This window comes from Triticum urartu, chromosome 4A (assembly GCF_056163025.1).
Source record: "Triticum urartu cultivar PI428250 chromosome 4A, HENAU_Tu73, whole genome shotgun sequence".
NCBI lineage: Eukaryota > Viridiplantae > Streptophyta > Magnoliopsida > Poales > Poaceae > Triticum > Triticum urartu.
The window spans coordinates 560010211-560027239 of NC_141876.1; the positions used below are offsets into that span (position 1 = coordinate 560010211).

Consider the following 17029-nt stretch of genomic DNA (forward strand, 5'->3'; position numbering starts at 1 on the left):
CTATATACATGATCATGCCTAGATATTCTCATAATTATTCGCTTTTCTATCAATTGCTTGACAGTAATTTGTTCACCCACCGTAATACTTATGCTATCTTGAGAGAAGCCACTAGTGAAACCTATGGCCCCCGGGTCTATTCTCCATTATATTAATCTTTCATCAACAATCTATTTCTATTACTTTTTATTTTGCAATCTTTGCTTTTAATCTTTATCATAAAAATACCAAAAATATTATCTTATCATCTCTATCAGATCTTACTCTCATAAGTGACCGTGAAGGGATTGACAACCCCTTTATCGCGTTGGTTGCGAGGTTCTTATTTGTTTGTGTAGGTACGACGGACTTGCGTGTGGCCTCCTACTGGATTGATACCTTGGTTCTCAAAAATTGAGGGAAATACTTACGCTACTTTGTTGCATCACCCTTTCCTCTTCAAGGAAAACCAACGCAGTGCTCAAAAGGTAGCAAGAAGGATTTCTGGCGCCGTTGCCGGGGAGTCTACGCACAAGTCAAGAGTGAAGACATACCAAGACCTATCACAAACTCTTATCCCTCGCATTACATTATTTGCCATTTGCCTCTCGTTTTCCTCTCCCCCACTTCACCCTTGTCATTTTATTCACCCTTCTTCTGTTCTTTTCCATTTGCTTTGATGTCTTACTTGGCTCGTTTGGTTGGAATAGTTATTTATTTATTGCTAAACAGAGAACCTAAGATCTATGGATCCTCATCCGCTTGCTAATCTTTTTAAGAGATCCAATTATGATGAACCAATTGCTAGTGAGTTTTGTGCACTAGATTATCTTTATGAAGTTTTGCTTGAAATTCGTGAATCTGAAAATTGTGATTAAGTACTTTATGGAGTGATTCACGATGGATCTTCGAATAGAAAGCATGATTGCAATAATGATAGTATAAATTCTATTAATGTCAATTGTGCTTATAATATGCAAAACCCTAAGCTTGGGGATGCTAGTTTTGCTATGTCTACTACTTGTTGCAATGATCATGATTGTGGTGATTCTTCTTTTGATCTTGAATTTTTTAAGCCCCATGATGAATATGAGATTGATAATAATGTTTGCAATAATATTGAAAGTGGGTTTGGAAGAGTGTCAACTTTAGATCCCACATATTTGGAGAATGTTCAATCTTATGAAGTTTTTGATAAAAGTGGGTATGGAGAGGTCATGACTTTAGTTAATGTTAATCCCACTATTTTAGAAGAGTGTCAACTTTGCATGCATGTGGATCGTGTTAAGAATATGTTTTGTGATAGCTATATTGTTGAATTTTATTATGATCCTACATGTAATTATTATGAGAGAGGAAAATATGGTGGTAGAAATTTTCATGTTACTAAATTACCTCTCGTTATGTTGAGATTGCTATTGTTTCTTTCCGCTTCCTTGCATATGCTAGTTTTTGCTTGCCTTGATAATTTGTTTGCCTATAAGATGCCTATGCATAGGAAGTATGTTAGACTTAGATGTGTTTGTCACGTGTTTTATGATGCTCTCTTTGTGCTTCAATTCTTGTCTTTCATATGAGCATCGTTGAAATCTTATGCCTAGCTATAAGGCTTTAAAGAAAAGCGCTTGTTGGGAGACAACCCAATATTTTTCCTTGCTTTTATTCAATAAATAATTCATCTAGCGTCTGTTTAGATGTGGTTTTATGCTTTTAATTAGTGTTTGTGCCAAGTAGAACCTTTGGAAGACTCGGGGAAAGTCTTTGCGATCTTGCTGTAAAATACAGAAACTTTAGCGCTCACGAGATTTGCTGCCATTTTTTTACTAGAGAGTGCTATTTAATTAATTATTTTTGAAGATGATTAATAGATAATTTCCTCACATTCAGCAATTTATTTTAGAATTTTTGGGGTTCCAGAAGTATTCGAAACCTACAGATTACTATAGACTGTTTTGTTTTTGACAGATTCTGTTTTTCGTGTGTTGATTGCTTATTTTGATGAATCTATGACTAGTACTCCCTCCGTTCACTTTTGTAAGGCGCGGAAGGAGATTTTTGAAAGCCCCCAAAAATTGCTAATGGACAACAATACCCTTCGATCAATTTGAAATTCAAAAACCATCGGGATTGCTTCGCCAAGTGTGTCGCCTCCCAGCGCGCCACCGGCTCGCCGCCCAGCTTCTCCCTGCCCACCTTGCCTAGATTCTCCTCCGCCCAGGATCTCCTCCTCCCTGCCCAGCTTCCTGCTCATCAAGGAACCTCGCTGCCGGCCCCAGGAGGGCACCTCTCCGGCCGCTGGCCCCAGCAGCACTTCGCCGGCCGCCGGCCCCAGCAGCACTTCGCCGGCAAGGTCAAGCTCGCCCAGAACCACCTCCCTTCTTCCCCGTGTCGCCAGAAGGTCCAGCTCGCCAGGGGCCAGGGGAGAAGATCAGGAGCTCCTCATGCGTGACCACCTCCAGGCTCGGTGCTCCTTGTCGGCTTGTCCCCTGGCAACAGTAGCAGATCCTCAACTGTAGCTCCTTGCCTTCGGCAGCAGATCCTCAACAGAAGAAACAACAGCAGATCATTGGCCCTCAATAGAAGCAACAGCAGCAGATCCTCAACATCGACAGTAGCAAATCACTGGCCCTCAACAGAAGCAACAACAGCATATCGTTCCCAATTGCAAGCATGGTAGTCCCAGACCTCAATTTCACTCCACCCGAAGAAGGCAACGAAGAACCTGAAGAAGAAGGCAACAATGCTGATCAAAATTCAGGTATAATTTCTTCTAATCTTGCATTAAATTATGCCTCGGAGAAGTAACAGAGAAGGGATTGCTAAGATTGAATAGTGCATATGAGGAAGCTTCGTTTTGTTCACAGGTTATTCAACACTACTCCACTATGGAGTATTAAAGTGGCTAAATCAAATCAAATGGATATCAGAGTCTTCTCTATGGAAGGCTAAAAAAGATTACTCCACTAGAATGGAGTAATTAACATTTTAGTGGAGTAATCAAATTTGTTGTTGCCTTTCTTTCCTTATGTATGGAGTAATTAAAATGACAACAAAGAAATGTCATGGTACACAAGGCATACTAGAAAGAAGGAGATAACACAAGCAACATTAGTATCAGCAAACAATATTTACATTTATATTTTCAGCAAGCAAGCAACATTTATATTTTCAACAAGCAACAGAGGTCTCCTGGACAATTGTTGGGGTATTTCAGTTTTTGCCTCATTTGCTTATAGGCAAACTGAACAAACTCCACAAGAACCATGGTGTACCTCAAACAGCATATACTCTCACAACATGTATGTGTGTGTAAATAAACATATACTCTCACAGCTAGGAATGGAAAAGAAACTGCTGCAAGAACAGCAGTGTACCTCAAAATATTTTTATACTACTCCAAATTAAAAAGAAAAAGCAATGCAAAAACAAATTATGGAGTAATTTGCTTGCTTGACTGCAATAGAGGTCAATCCTGGAGCATAAAGTTTAGTTTATATTTACAAATTTAGTTTACATTTATATTTTCAGCAACCAACATTTATGTTTATATTTACAGCAAGCAAAGCAAGCAATACTCCTATCCCATGGAATTTTTATTGCTATTGTTGACCTCTTGTTTACATTTCCAGCAACCAATTTTTAATATTCTTGCAATAATTAATTTTATTATTCTATTGCTATTGTAGGAGTACAAAGGCAAAGGAATTGGCTCACTGATGCACAGAGATATGCCGCTTACATGTCATTGGAAACCCTCCATAAGAGTAGAGGAGGCAAGTTCAAGAGAACTGATAAGAAGGACGTGGCTGCAATATTTGGAGCACATGTTCGAGTTATTCAAAGAATATGGGAGAAGGCAATGAAACAGAAAGGCCTTGGTCAGGAGGTGGATGTTTCAAACAAAAGAAAGGAAAATTGTGGAAGAAAGTCTTATGATGATATTCTATCTCTCATTCCGACAATTCCCTTAAACAAGAGGTCAACTATTCGATCTCTAGCCAAGGCACTGGGTGTAAGCCCTACTACACTATATAAGAAGTTCAAGTTGAATAAGATAAGGAGACACTCCAACAGGGTAAAGCCGGTACTGACAGAGAAAAATAAGAGAGATAGGGTGGATTTTTTGCCTCTCTATGCTAGATGAGGCAACATTAGGAGATGTAAGCCCAAGTTTCAGGAGTATGCATAATATTGTTCACATCGACGAGAAATGGTTCTCCATGACCAAGAAAAAAAGGAACTACTATCTGCTGCCTGACGAAGAGGACCCGGAAAGACCTGTCAAAAACTCTATTGGAAAAGTGATGTTTCTCACAGCGGTAGCAAGACCACGGTTTGACGAAGATGGGAACATGACATTCTCCGGAAAAATTGGGGTATGGCAATTCGTGAGAGTGACTGCAGCAGCAAAAAGAAGCAAGAACAGGGAAAAAGGGACATTGCAAACAAAGCCTGTCATAGTGACGAGGGATGTGATGAGAGAGTACATTATACAGAAGGTTGTGCTAGCGATTCAAGCATTGTGGCCTGCAGATGATGATGGACAGCCCACTTTTATCCAGCAAGATAACGCGAGAACACATATCCTACCTAATGATCAAGCATTCGCAGAAGCTGTGGACGAAAGTGGCCTGGACATTAGAATAATGTATCAGCCTCCAAATTCTCCAGACATGAACGCCCTGAACCTTGGGTTCTTCAGCTCTATTCAATCGCTAACAGACTGCAAAAGTCCAAAAACTATTCCAGAGCTGATTAAAGGTGTTCAAGAGGAGTTCGATGGATATGAAGTTTCAAAACTTAACAGAGTATTCATAACTCTGCAGACTTGCATGGTTGAAGTAATGAAGAATGGTGGAGCCAATAAATACAAAATCCCGCACATGAACAATGATAGGCTAGAAAGGCTACAACTGCTACCGCCCAAGATCTCAGTTCCTCCTGAAGTGTATGCAATGGCACTAGAGATGCTTGGACGCTGATCCTATCCAGTTTGTTGTGTATTCTGTGTGTACTTGTTGTGTATTCTACTCCAGTTTGTTGGAGTATGTGTTTATGTGCGTGCTTGGAGTCTATATTTATTGTTGCCACACACTATATTATGCTATATATTGCTACTCCAGCTTAAACTTGGAGTACTTGCTATATATTGGAATATATAGTCCAGTATTTATTGTTGGAAAAGAAGAGAGCTAAAGCAAAGAATATATACTCTAGTATTTATTGTTGGGATATATACTCCGGTATAGATAGATAGATACTCCAGTAGATAGATAGACGGATAGATAATCCTAGCAAGTTGCAAACACTGCAGCAAACTTGCTTGCAAGAAAAATGAGATGCAAACTTGCTTGCAATAAAACAGAGATGCAAAGCTCTTTAACTGAATTTTTACTCCAAGAATAGGAGTATCATGCCTGCTTAATTGAATTTTTAACATTCAATGTACTGTCGATGAACTACTCCGAAAACAATTCATGTCGATCAACTCTTTCAGTTGGGTTAAATTATGCAAAACATTATTTAGTTGGGTTAAATTATGGAATGCCAAGACTGTCACATCTAGGCTATGCAAAACATCACAACCTTTCTCCTTCATTTTTTATTCTCCAAAAAACATAGCCAGAGTTCTTTTTTGCAGAAGCAGAGTTTGTTGTGGAGTACACTTTATACCAAGCAACTATCCAGATTACACTTTATATCGACCAATTTATACTCCAACAAGCAAAAGCAGGTGCAGGTGCGATGAGAAGATAGCAACCTGGGGGAAGAAGACTCTTGTGGGAGTGGTGGGCGGTGATTCAAGCGCTGGTGGCGTCGCCGTCTCATCCACTGATGACTCCGGCGGCAACGCTGCTGTAGAGTTGCGAAACGTACATTTAGACAAACAAATTAGTTTGCAACTTTGATACAGTTAAGGCACGAGCAGAATGTCGTTAGATGCTTAAGCAAAGGGTTTTCGTGCAGTGTTAATTAGCTTCCCCGGAGCAAAATGCAATAGGCCCTGCAAGTTCATAGTGCAGTGTCAATTAGCTTCAGTAATGTACACTCACTTGTATAATGCCAGTGGCAGGTTAAGCAAGAAGAATTACGTAGAGGGGGGGAGCTGGGATTTGCGTCGCTGTATCTGCAAATCACAAAGAATGGAACATACAAGAACTTGATTCCTTAATCGGAGTTCAGTTGGTTCCCTGAAAAGAAATTGCTCTAAGTGGAACACATACCTCTGCACATGAGCTGGACGGAGAGGGACTTGCAGACCTTGGGGAGGGAAATGACGAGGGTGCGGCTGATGGGGAGGCCGAAGGGCACGTTTCCGGTGAGGATGCGGCACGCGCAGTCGACGTCAGTGCAACTCCGGTCGCCTCTCCTCTCGAACGCCTGCAGGTACTTGGCCGGCATCGCCTCCTGCCTCTTCTAGCCGAAACCAACAAGCGGTCCCAGCTCAAGAAGAACATCTGCCGGTGCAGCTACCAGATCCGGGCAGCAGCAGCTCCGGGCAGGTGACCATCAGTAGCAGCTCCGCAGATCGAGCACCACCGCTCAAGATCGGAGAGCCAGAGGGAAAAATCCCATTTTTAAATATGCAGACGGAGATGTGAGAGGAAGAGAGCGCCAGTGACGCGCGCGGGGAGAGGGCGCCGGCAATGCGAGCGAGGGAGGAGCTCGGGGAGAGGTGGTGCGGGTGAGAGAGGGCGAGGAAGAGCGCGCCGGCGCCGGCGATGCGTGAGGGAGAGATGTGGGTGAGTCGCGAGTGAGAGAGGGATGCGAGTGTTTCGCTACCGTGTCCCCGACCGACATGGGGGTAAAAATGGAAAACGCGTTTTTTGTGTGTGACCGAGCGAGTTTGTAGTAGATTTTGCTCCGCGCCTTATAAAAATGAATGGAGGGAGTAATAGAGTTTATGAACCATAGAAAAGTTGAAATACAATAGGTTTAACACCAATATAAATAAAGAATTAGTTCATTACAGTACCTTGAAGTGGTGGTTTGTTTTCTTTTACTAACGGAGCTCACGAGATTTTCTTTTAACTTTTGTGTTGTGAAGTTTTCAAGTTTTGGGCAAAGATTTGATGGATTATGAAACAAGGAGAGGCAAGAGCCTAAGCTTGGGGATGCCCAAGGCACCCCAAGGTAAAATCCAAGGACAACCAAAAGCCTAAGCTTGGGGATGCCCCGGAAGGCATCCCCTCTTTTGTCTTTGTCTATCGGTAACTTTACTTGGAGCTATATTTATATTCACCACATGATATGTGTTTTGCTTGGAGTGTCTTGTATGATTTGAGTCTTTGCTTTTTAGCTTACCACAATCATCCTTGTTGTACACACCTTTTGGGAGAGACACACATGAATTGGAATTTATTAGAATACTCTGTGTGCTTCACTTATATCTTTTGAGTCGGATAATTTTGCTCTAGTGCGCTTATATCTTTTAGAGCAGGACGGTGGTTCTCTTTTATAGAAATAATTGATCTCTCATGCTTCACTTATATTATTTTGAGAGTCCTTTAGAACAGCATGGTAATTTTCTTTGGTTATAAATTTTAAATACTAAGAGAAGTTGGATGCTTGATGGTTGTTTTGAGATATAAAGGTGGTAATATTAGAGGTGTGCTAGTTGGGTAATTGTGAAACTGAGAACTACTTGTGTTGAAGTTTGCAAGTCACGTTGCATGCACGTATGGTAAAGGTTATGTGACAAATTTGAAGCATGAGGTGTTCTTTGATTGCTTTCCTTATGAGTGGCGGTCGGGGACGAGCGATGGTCTTTTCCTACCAATCTATCCCCCTAGGAGCATGCACGTAGTGCTTGGTTTTGATGACTTGTAGATTTTTGCAATAAGTATGTGAGTTCTTTATGACTAATGTTGAGTCCATGGATTATACGCACTCTCACCCATCCATCATTGCTAGCCTCTTCGGTACCGTGCATTGCCCTTTCTCACCTTGAGAGTTGGTGCAAACTTCGCCGGTGCATCCAAACCCCGTGATATGATATGCTCTATCACACATAAGCCTCCTTATATCTTCCTCAAAACAGCCACCAAACCTACATATTATGGCATTTCCATATATAGCCATTCCGAGATATATTGCCATGCAACTTTCCACCGTTCCATTTATTATGACATGCATCATCATTGTCATATTGCTTTGCATGATCATGCAGTTGACATCGTATTTGTGGCAAAGCCACCATGCTTAATTTTTCATACATGTCACTCTTGATTCATCGCAATCCCGGTACACCGCGGGAGGCATTCACATAGAGTCATATTTTGTTCTAAGTATCGAGTTCTAATTCTTGAGTTGTAAATAAACAAAAGTTTGATGATCATCATTAGAGCATTGTCCCATGTGAGGAAAGGATGATGGAGACTATGATTCCCCCACAAGTCGGGATGAGACTTCGGACGAAAAAAAGAGGCCATAAAAAAGAGAAAAGAAGACCCAAATAAAAAATGAGAAAAAAAGAGAGAAGGGACAATGTTACTATCCTTTTTTCCACACTTGTGCTTCAAAATAGCACCATGATCTTCATGATAGAGAGTCTCTTATTTTGTCACTTTCATATACTAGTGGGAATTTTTCATTATAGAACTTGGCTTTATATTCCAATAATGGGCTTCCTCAAATGCTCTAGGTCTTCGTGAGCAAGCAAGTTGGATGCACACCCACTTAGTTTCTTTGATGAGCTTTCATATATTTATAGCTCTAGTGCATCCGTTGCATGGCAATCCCTACTCCTTGCATTGACATCAATCGGTGGGCATCTCCATAGCCCATTGACTAGTCGCGTCAATGTGAGACTTTCTCCCCTTTTGTCTTCTCACACAACCTCAATCATTATATTCTATTCCACCCATAGTGCTATGTCCATGGCTCGCGCTCATATATTGCGTAAAAGTTGAAAGAGTTTGAAAAGGCTAAGTATGAAACAATTGCTTGGCTTGTCATCGGGGTTGTGCATGATAAGAGTACTTTGTGTGACGAAAATGGAGCATGGACAAACTATATGATTTTGTAGGGATAAGCTTTCTTTGGCTATGTTATTTTGATAAGACATAATTGCTTGATTAGCATACTTGGAGTATTATTATTTTTATGTCAACATTAAATTTTTATCCTGAACCTTTCGGATCTGAACATTCACGCCACAATAGAGAGAATTACATTGAAGAATATGCTAGAAAGCATTCCACATCAAAAATTCTGTTTTTATCATTTACCTACTTGAGGACGAGCAGGAATTAAGCTTGGGGATGCTTGATACATCTCCAACGTATCTATAATTTTTGATTGTTCCATGCTATTATATATTCTGTTTTGGATGTTTAATGGGCTTTATTTTACACTTTTATTTTTGGGACTAACCTATTAACCCAAGGCCAAGTGCAATTTGCTGGTTTTTTTTGCCTATTTCAGTGTTTCGTAGAAAAGGAATATCAAACGGAGTCCAAACGGAATGAAACCTTCGGGAACGTGATTTTTGGAACAAACGTGATCCAGAGGACTTCGAGTGGACGTCAAGAAACAAACGAGGAGTCCATGAGGCAGGGGGCACGCCTACCCCCTGGGCGCGCCCTCCCCCCTCATGGCTCAACCGACCTACTTCTTCCTCCTATATATACTCATATACCCTGAAAACAACCAGGAGCACCATTGTAACGCCCAGATAATCATGCTACAGTAATCTCACATTAATGGTGCCACATCACCTATGTCACTGTAGTTAATCTCGGGTTAATTCGAAACCATTTCAAATTTAAATTCTAAACAAGTCAAACGATAAAAGTTTTCAAAATATTAAACAAAATAGTTCGGTGGGTGCCGAATATCATTAGGGTAATTATAATAAAGAAAACTCATTTTTATAAAATGCCTAAAAAACTTAAAATGAAATAAAACAGAAAAGAAATTACAAAAAAAACAGAAAACCCCAGGCCAATTGGACCTCAGCCCAGCCAGTGGCCTGCCAGGCCGGCCCACTTACCCCCTGCCTATAACCCATGTGGGCGGCTAAACCCTAACCCCCACCGACACCACTTCCCTCCCCACTCATCCCACACCTCCCCCTCCCCCGATCCAGATCGGATTGGGGCTCGCTGTTGGAAATATGCCCTAGAGGCAATAATAAATTAGTTATTATTATTATATTTCATTGTTGATGATAATCGTTTATTATCCATGCTAGAATTGTATTGATAGGAAACTCAGATACATGTGTGGATACATAGACAACACCATGTCCCTAGTAAGCCTCTAGTTGACTAGCTCGTTAATCAATAGATGGTTACGGTTTCCTGACCATGGACATTGGATGTCGTTGATAACGGGATCATGTCATTAGGAGAATGATGTGATGGACAAGACCCAATCCTAAGCCTAGCACAAAGATCGTGTAGTCCGTTTGCTGAAGCTTTTCTAATGTCAAGTATCATTTCCTTAGACCATGAGATTGTGCAACTCCCGGATACCGTAGGAGTGCTTTGGGTGTGCCAAACGTCACAACGTAACTGGGTGGCTATAAAGGTACACTATAGGTATCTCCGAAAGTGTCTGTTGGGTTGGCACGAATCGAGACTGGGATTTGTCACTCCGTATGCCGGAGAGGTATCACCGGGCCCACTCGGTAATGCATCATCATTATGAGCTCAAAGTGACCAAGTGTCTGGTCACGGGATCATGCATTACGGTACGAGTAAAGTGACTTGCCGGTAACGAGATTGAACGAGGTATTGGGATACCGACGATCGAATCTCGGGCAAGTAACATACCGACTGACAAAGGGAATTGCATACGGGGTTGCTTGAATCCTCGACATCATGGTTCATCCGATGAGATCATCGTGGAACATGTGGGAGCCAACATGGGTATCCAGATCCCGCTGTTGGTTATTGACCGGAGAGTTGTCTCGGCCATGTCTGCATGACTCCCGAACCCGTAGGGTCTACACACTTAAGGTTCGATGACGCTAGGGTTATAGGGAATAGATATACATGGTTACCGAATGTTGTTCGGAGTCCTAGATGAGATCCCGGACGTCACGAGGAGTTCCGGAATGGTCTGGAGGTAAAGATTTATATATGGGAAGTCCTATTTTGGTCACCGGAAAAGTTTCGGGTGCTATCGGTAACGTACCGGGACCACCGGGAGGGTCCTGGGGGTCCACCAGGTGGGGCTACCTGCCCCAGAGGGTTGCGTGGGCCAAGTGTGAGAGGGGACCAGCCCCAGGTGGGCTGGTGCGCCCCCCCACTAGGGCCCAAGGCGAAGGGAGAAGGGAAAAGGGGGAAACCCTAGGCTCAGATGGGCCTAAGGCCCACCTAGTGGTGCGCCCCCCCTCTCCCCCCTTGGCCGCCCCCTAGATGGGATCTAGGGCTGGCCGCCACCCCTAGGGGTGGAAACCTAGGTGGGGGCGCAGCCCCTCCCCTCCCCTATATATAATTGAGGTTTTGGGCTGCCATACACACGAGAACATCTCCTTCTTGGCGCAGCCCTGCCCCTCTCCCTCCTCGTCTCTTGCGGTGCTTGGCGAAGCCCTGCTTGAGTACCACACTCCTCCACCACCACCACGCCATCGTGCTGCTACTGGATGGAGTCTTCCCCAACCTCTCCTTCTCCTCTTGCTGGATCAAGGCGTAGGAGACGTCGCCGGGCTGTACGTGTGTTGAACACGGAGGTGCCGTCCATTCGGCACTAGGATCATCGGTGATTTGGATCACGACGAGTACGACTCCATCAACCCCATTCACTTGAACGCTTCCGCTTAGCGATCTACAAGGGTATGTAGATGCACTCTCCTTCCCCTCGTTGCTAGATTACTCCATAGATTGATCTTGGTGATGCGTAGAAAATTTTGAATTTCTGCTACGTTCCCCAACAGTGGCATCATGAGCTAGGTTTATGCGTAGTTTCTATGCACGAGTAGAACACAAAGCAGTGGTGGGCGTCGATATTGTCAATTTACTTGCCGTTACTAGTCTTATCTTGATTCGGCGGCATCGTGGGATGGAGCGGCCCGGACCGACCTTACACGTACTCTTACGTGAGACTGGTTCCACCGACTGACATGCACTAGTTGCATAAGGTGGCTAGCGGGTGTCTGTCTCTCCCACTTTAGTCGGATCGGATTCGATGAAAAGGGTCCTTATGAAGGGTAAATAGAAATTGGCATATCACGTTGTGGTTTTCGTGTAGGTAAGAAACGTTCGTGCTAGAAACCTATAGCGGCCACGTAAAAACTTGCAGCAACAATTAGAGGATGTCTAACTTGTTTTTGCAGCATATGCCTTGTGATGTGATATGGCCAAAAGGATGTGATGAATGATATATGTGATGTATGAGATTGATCATGTTCTTGTAATAGGAATCACGACTTGCATGTCGATGAGTATGACAACCGGCAGGAGCCATAGGAGTTGTCTTAATTTATTTATGACCTGCATGTCAACATAAATGTCATGTAATTACTTTACTTTATTGCTAAAGCGTTAGCCATAGTAGTAGAAGTAATAGATGACGAGACAACTTCAAGAAGACACGATGATGGAGATCATGATGATGGAGATCATGGTGTCGTGCCGGTGACAACGATGATCATGGAGCCCCGAAGATGGAGATCAAAAGGAGCAAAATGATATTGGCCATATCATGTCACTATTTGATTGCATGTGATGTTTATCATGTTTTACATCTTATTTGCCTAGAACGATGGTAGCTTAAATAAGATGATCCCTCACTAAAATTTCAAGAAAAGTGTTCCCCCTAACTGTGCACCGTTGCGAAGGTTCGTCGTTTCGAAGCACCACGTGATGATCGGGTGTGATAGATTCTAACGTTCGAATACAATGGGTGTAAGCCAGATTTACACAGCAAAACACTTAGGTTGACTTGACGAGCCTAGCATGTACAGACATGGCCTCAGAACACGGAAGACCGAAAGGTCGAGCATGAGTCGTATAGAAGATACGATCAACATGAAGATGTTCACCGATGTTGACTAGTCCGTCTCACGTGATGATCGGACACGGCCTAGTTGACTCGGATCATGTTTCACTTAGATGACTAGAGGGATGTCTATATGAGTGGGAGTTCATTAGATGAACTCAATTGTCATGAACATAGTCTAAATTGTCTTTGCAAATATGTTATAGATAAATAGCTCACGTTGTAGCTCCCTGTTTCAATACGTTCCTAGAGAAAGATTAAGTTGAAAGATATTGTAAGCAATGATGCGGACTAGGTCCGTAGTCCGAGGAGTGTCCTCACTGCTACACAGAAGGCTTACGTCTTTGATGCACCGCTCGATGTGCAAACCCCTACAACGTCGTCTGTGGATGTTGTGAACACCTGACAGACACATCCTGATGACTACTTGATAGTTTAGTGCACCATACTTTACGGCTTAGAATCGAGATTCCAATGACGTTTTAAATGCCACAGAACATATGAGATGTTCCAAGAGCTGAAATTGGGTTTCAGGCTCATGCCCGTGTTGAGAGGTGTGAGACCTCCGACAAGTTATTTTGCCAACAAGATGGAGGAGAATAGCTCAGCTAGTGAGCATGTGCTCAGAATGTCTGGGTGCTACAATCACTTAAATCAAGTGGGAGTTAAACTTCCAGATAAGATAGTGATTGATAGAGTTCTCTAGCCACTATCACTAAGCTACTAGATCTTTGTGATGAACTATGATATGCAAGGGATGGAGTTGATCCCGGAGCTGTTCGCGGTGCTTAAGACCGCAAAAGGTAGAAATCAAGAAGGAGCATCAAGTGTTGATGGTTTAACAAGACCACTGGTTTCAAGAAGGGCAAGGGCTAGAAGGGAAACTTCATGGATGGCAAACCAGTTGCCGCTCCAGTGAAGGAACCCAAGGTTGAACCCAAACCCGAGACTAAGTGCTTCTATTGTAAGGGGAACGGTCACTGGTAGCGGAATTACCCCAAATGCATGGTAGGTAAGAAGGCTGGCAACTACAACAAAGTATATACGTGTTATTAATGTGTACCTCGCTAGTACTCCTGGTAGCACCTGGGTATTGGATACCGGTTCAGTTGCTATTACTGGTGACTTGAAGCAAAAGCTACGGACTAAACGGAGACTGGCTAAGGGCGAGGTGACGATTGTGTTGGAAGTGTTTCCAAAGTTGATGAGATCACCATCGCACGCTCCATCTGCCTTCGGGATTAGTATTGAACCTAGATAAATGTTATTAGGTGTCTACGTTGAGCATGAATATGATTAGATCATGTTCATTGCAATACGGTCATTCATTTAAGTTAGAGAATAATGGTTATTCTGTTTACATGAATGATACCTTTCATGGTCATGCACCCTATGTGAATGGTTCATTGAATCTCGGTCGTGGTAATACACATGTTCACGCCAAAAGATGTAGAGTTAATAATGATAGTACCACTTTCTCGTGGCACTGCCGCTTAGGTCATATTGGCGTAAGATGCATGAAGAAACTCCATGTCGATGGATGTTTGGAGTCACTTGATTTTGAATCGCTTGACACATGCGAGCCATGCCTCATGGGCAGGATGACTAAGACCCCGCTTTCAGGTAGAATGAAACGGGCAAGTGACTTGTTGGAAATCATACATGCTGATGCGTGTGATCCAATGAGAATTGAAGCGTGCGCTGGATATCGCTGTTTTCTCATCTTCACTGGCGATTTGAGTAGATATAGGTATATTTACTTAATGAAGCACAAGTCTGAAATGTTTGAAAAGTTCAAGCGATTTCAGAGTGAAGTTAAGAATCATCATAACAAGAAGATCAAATTCCTACGATCTGATCAATGAGAATATCTGAGTTATGAGTTTGGCAAACACTTAAGACATTGTGGAATTGTTTCACAGTTGAAGCCACCTGAAACACCACTGGGTTATGGTGTGTCCGGACATCGTAATCGAACCTTATGAGATATGGTGCGATCTATGATGTCTCTTATCAATCTACCGTTTTCATTTTGAGGTTATGCGTTAGAGACAGCTGCATTCACTTTAGATAGGACACCATCTAAGTCCGTTGAGACGACGTCATAAGAACATTGGTTTGGCAAGAAACCAAAGTTGTCGTTTCTTAACGTTTGGGGATGCGATGCTTAAGGCTTCAGCCGGAGAAGCTCGAACCCAAAGCGGACAAACACATCTTCATAGGATACCCAAAGGTGACAGTAGGGTATACCTTCTATCTCAGATCCGAGGGCAAATTGTTTGTCGCTAAGAACGGGTCCTTTCTCGAGATGGAGTTTCTCTCGAAAGAATTGAGTGGGAGGAAGATAGAACTTGATGAGGTTGTCGAACCTTCACTTCAACCAGAGAGTGACGCAACACAGAAAGATGTTTTCTGTGGCGCCTACGTCTGTTGAATAGGAAGTTAATGATAGTGATCATGAAGCTTCGGATCAAGTTACTATCGAACCTCGTAGGTCGACAAGGATATGTACTACTCCTAAGTGGTACGGTAATCCTGTCTTAGATATCATGTTGTTAGACAACAATGAACCTACGATCTATGGAGAAGCGATGGTGGGCCCATATTCTGACAAATGGTTAGAAGCCATGAAATCCGAGATAGGATCCATATATCAGAACAAAGTATGGACTTTGGTGGACTTGCCCGATGATCGGCAAGCCATTGAGATAAATGGATCTTTAAGAAGAAGACGGACGTGGGCGGTAATGTTACCGTCTATGAAGCTCGACTTGTGGGAAAGAGTCTTTTCACAAGTTCAAGGAGTTGACTACGATGAGAATTTCTCACCCGTAGCGATGCTTAAGTCCATCGGAATCATGATAGCATTAGCTGTATTTTTCGATTATGAAATCTTATAGATGGATGTCAAAACAAGTTTTCTTACCAGTTTTCGTAAGAAAAGTTGTATGTGATACAATAAAAGGTTTTGTCGATCCTAAGGATGCTAAAAGGTATGCTGGCTCCAGCAATCCTTCTATGGACTAGAGCAAGCATCTCGGAATCGGAATATATGTTTTGATGGAGTGATCAAAGCTTTTAGGTTTATACAATGTTTGCTAGAAACTTGTATTTACAAGAAAGTGAGTGGGAGCACTACAACATTTCTGATAAGTATATGTGGATGACATATTGTTGATCCGAAATGATGTAGAATTTCTGAAAAGCATAAACGGTTGTTTGAAGAGTGATTTTCAAAGGAAGACCCGGATAAAACTGCTTACATATTGGGCATCAACATCTATAGAAATAGATCAAGACGCCTGATGATACTTTCAAAGAACGCACACCTTGACATGTTTTTGAAGGAGTTCAAAATAGATCTGTCAAAGAAGGGGTTCTTACCTGAGTTGTATGGTGTGAAGTTGAGTAAGACTCAAAGATTGACCACAGCAGAAGAAAGAGGAAGGACGAAGGTCGTCCCCTATGCTCTTGTCATAGGCTCTATACGATATGCCATGCTGAGTACCGCACCTGATGTGTGCCTTGCCACATGTCTGGCAAGAGGGTACAAAGGTGATCTAGGAGTAGATCACCAGATAGCGGTCAAAATTATCCTTAGAGGAATAAGGAAATGTTTCTCGGTTATGGAGGTGATAAAGAGTTCGACATAAAGAGTTACGTCGATGCAAGCTTAACACCTATCCGGATAGCTCTGAGTAGAGATACCGGATACGTATAATGGAGCAACAATTTGGAATAGCTCCAAGTGGAATGTGGTAGCAGCATCTACGATATAAAGTTTTGCGAAATACATAGGGATCTGAATATGGCAAGACCCGTTGACTACAACCTCTCTCACAAGCATAACATGATCAAACCCAGAACTCTTTGAGTGTTTATCACATAGTGATGTGAACTAGATCATTGAGTCTAGTAGACTCTTGGATGTTGGTCACATGGCGATGTGACCTGTGAGTGTTAATCACATGGCGATGTGAACTAGATTATTGACTCTAGTGCAAGTGGGAGACTGTTGGAAATATGCCCTAGAGGCAATAATAAATTAGTTATTATTATTATATTTCATTGTTCATGATAATCGTTTATTATCCATGCTATA

At 42.4% G+C, this 17029-nt stretch overlaps 1 protein-coding gene and 1 pseudogene across 2 annotated transcripts; one reads left to right on the forward strand and one right to left on the reverse strand.

The window, feature by feature from the left end:
* Positions 1–2051: 2051 nt before the first annotated feature.
* Positions 2052–6785, reverse strand: LOC125552771 (non-specific lipid transfer protein GPI-anchored 21). Of its 2 annotated transcripts, none has more exons than XM_048716435.2 (4): positions 6204–6785; positions 6072–6106; positions 5741–5983; positions 2052–2701 (listed from the first exon to the last, which is right to left on the reverse strand). In XM_048716435.2, exons 1-3 carry the CDS (start codon positions 6379–6381, stop codon positions 5924–5926), a joined length of 273 nt encoding a protein of 90 aa, XP_048572392.2. In that variant the 5' UTR covers positions 6382–6785; the 3' UTR covers positions 2052–2701; positions 5741–5923. The 2 variants fall into 2 exon arrangements, with proteins under 2 accessions (XP_048572392.2, XP_087375050.1); XM_087518924.1 differs by having other exon boundaries at positions 5741–5835; positions 6033–6106.
* Positions 2650–5302, forward strand: LOC147976616 (uncharacterized; annotated as a pseudogene).
* Positions 6786–17029: the final 10244 nt, after the last annotated feature.

What these genes read in the sequence shown, in the direction of transcription:
- LOC125552771 (XM_048716435.2), bottom strand. Translation starts at nt 6,381, where the DNA reads ATGCCGGCCAAGTACCTGCAGGCGTTCGAGAGGAGAGGCGACCGGAGT. An exon ending in CGTCCAGCTCATGTGCAGAG is followed by an intron (nt 6,107 to 6,203) that starts GTATGTGTTCCA and finishes TGTGATTTGCAG; the next exon opens with ATACAGCGACGCAAATCCCA. An exon ending in TCCCAGCTCCCCCCCTCTAC is followed by an intron (nt 5,984 to 6,071) that starts GTAATTCTTCTT and finishes ATGAACTTGCAG; the next exon opens with GGCCTATTGCATTTTGCTCC.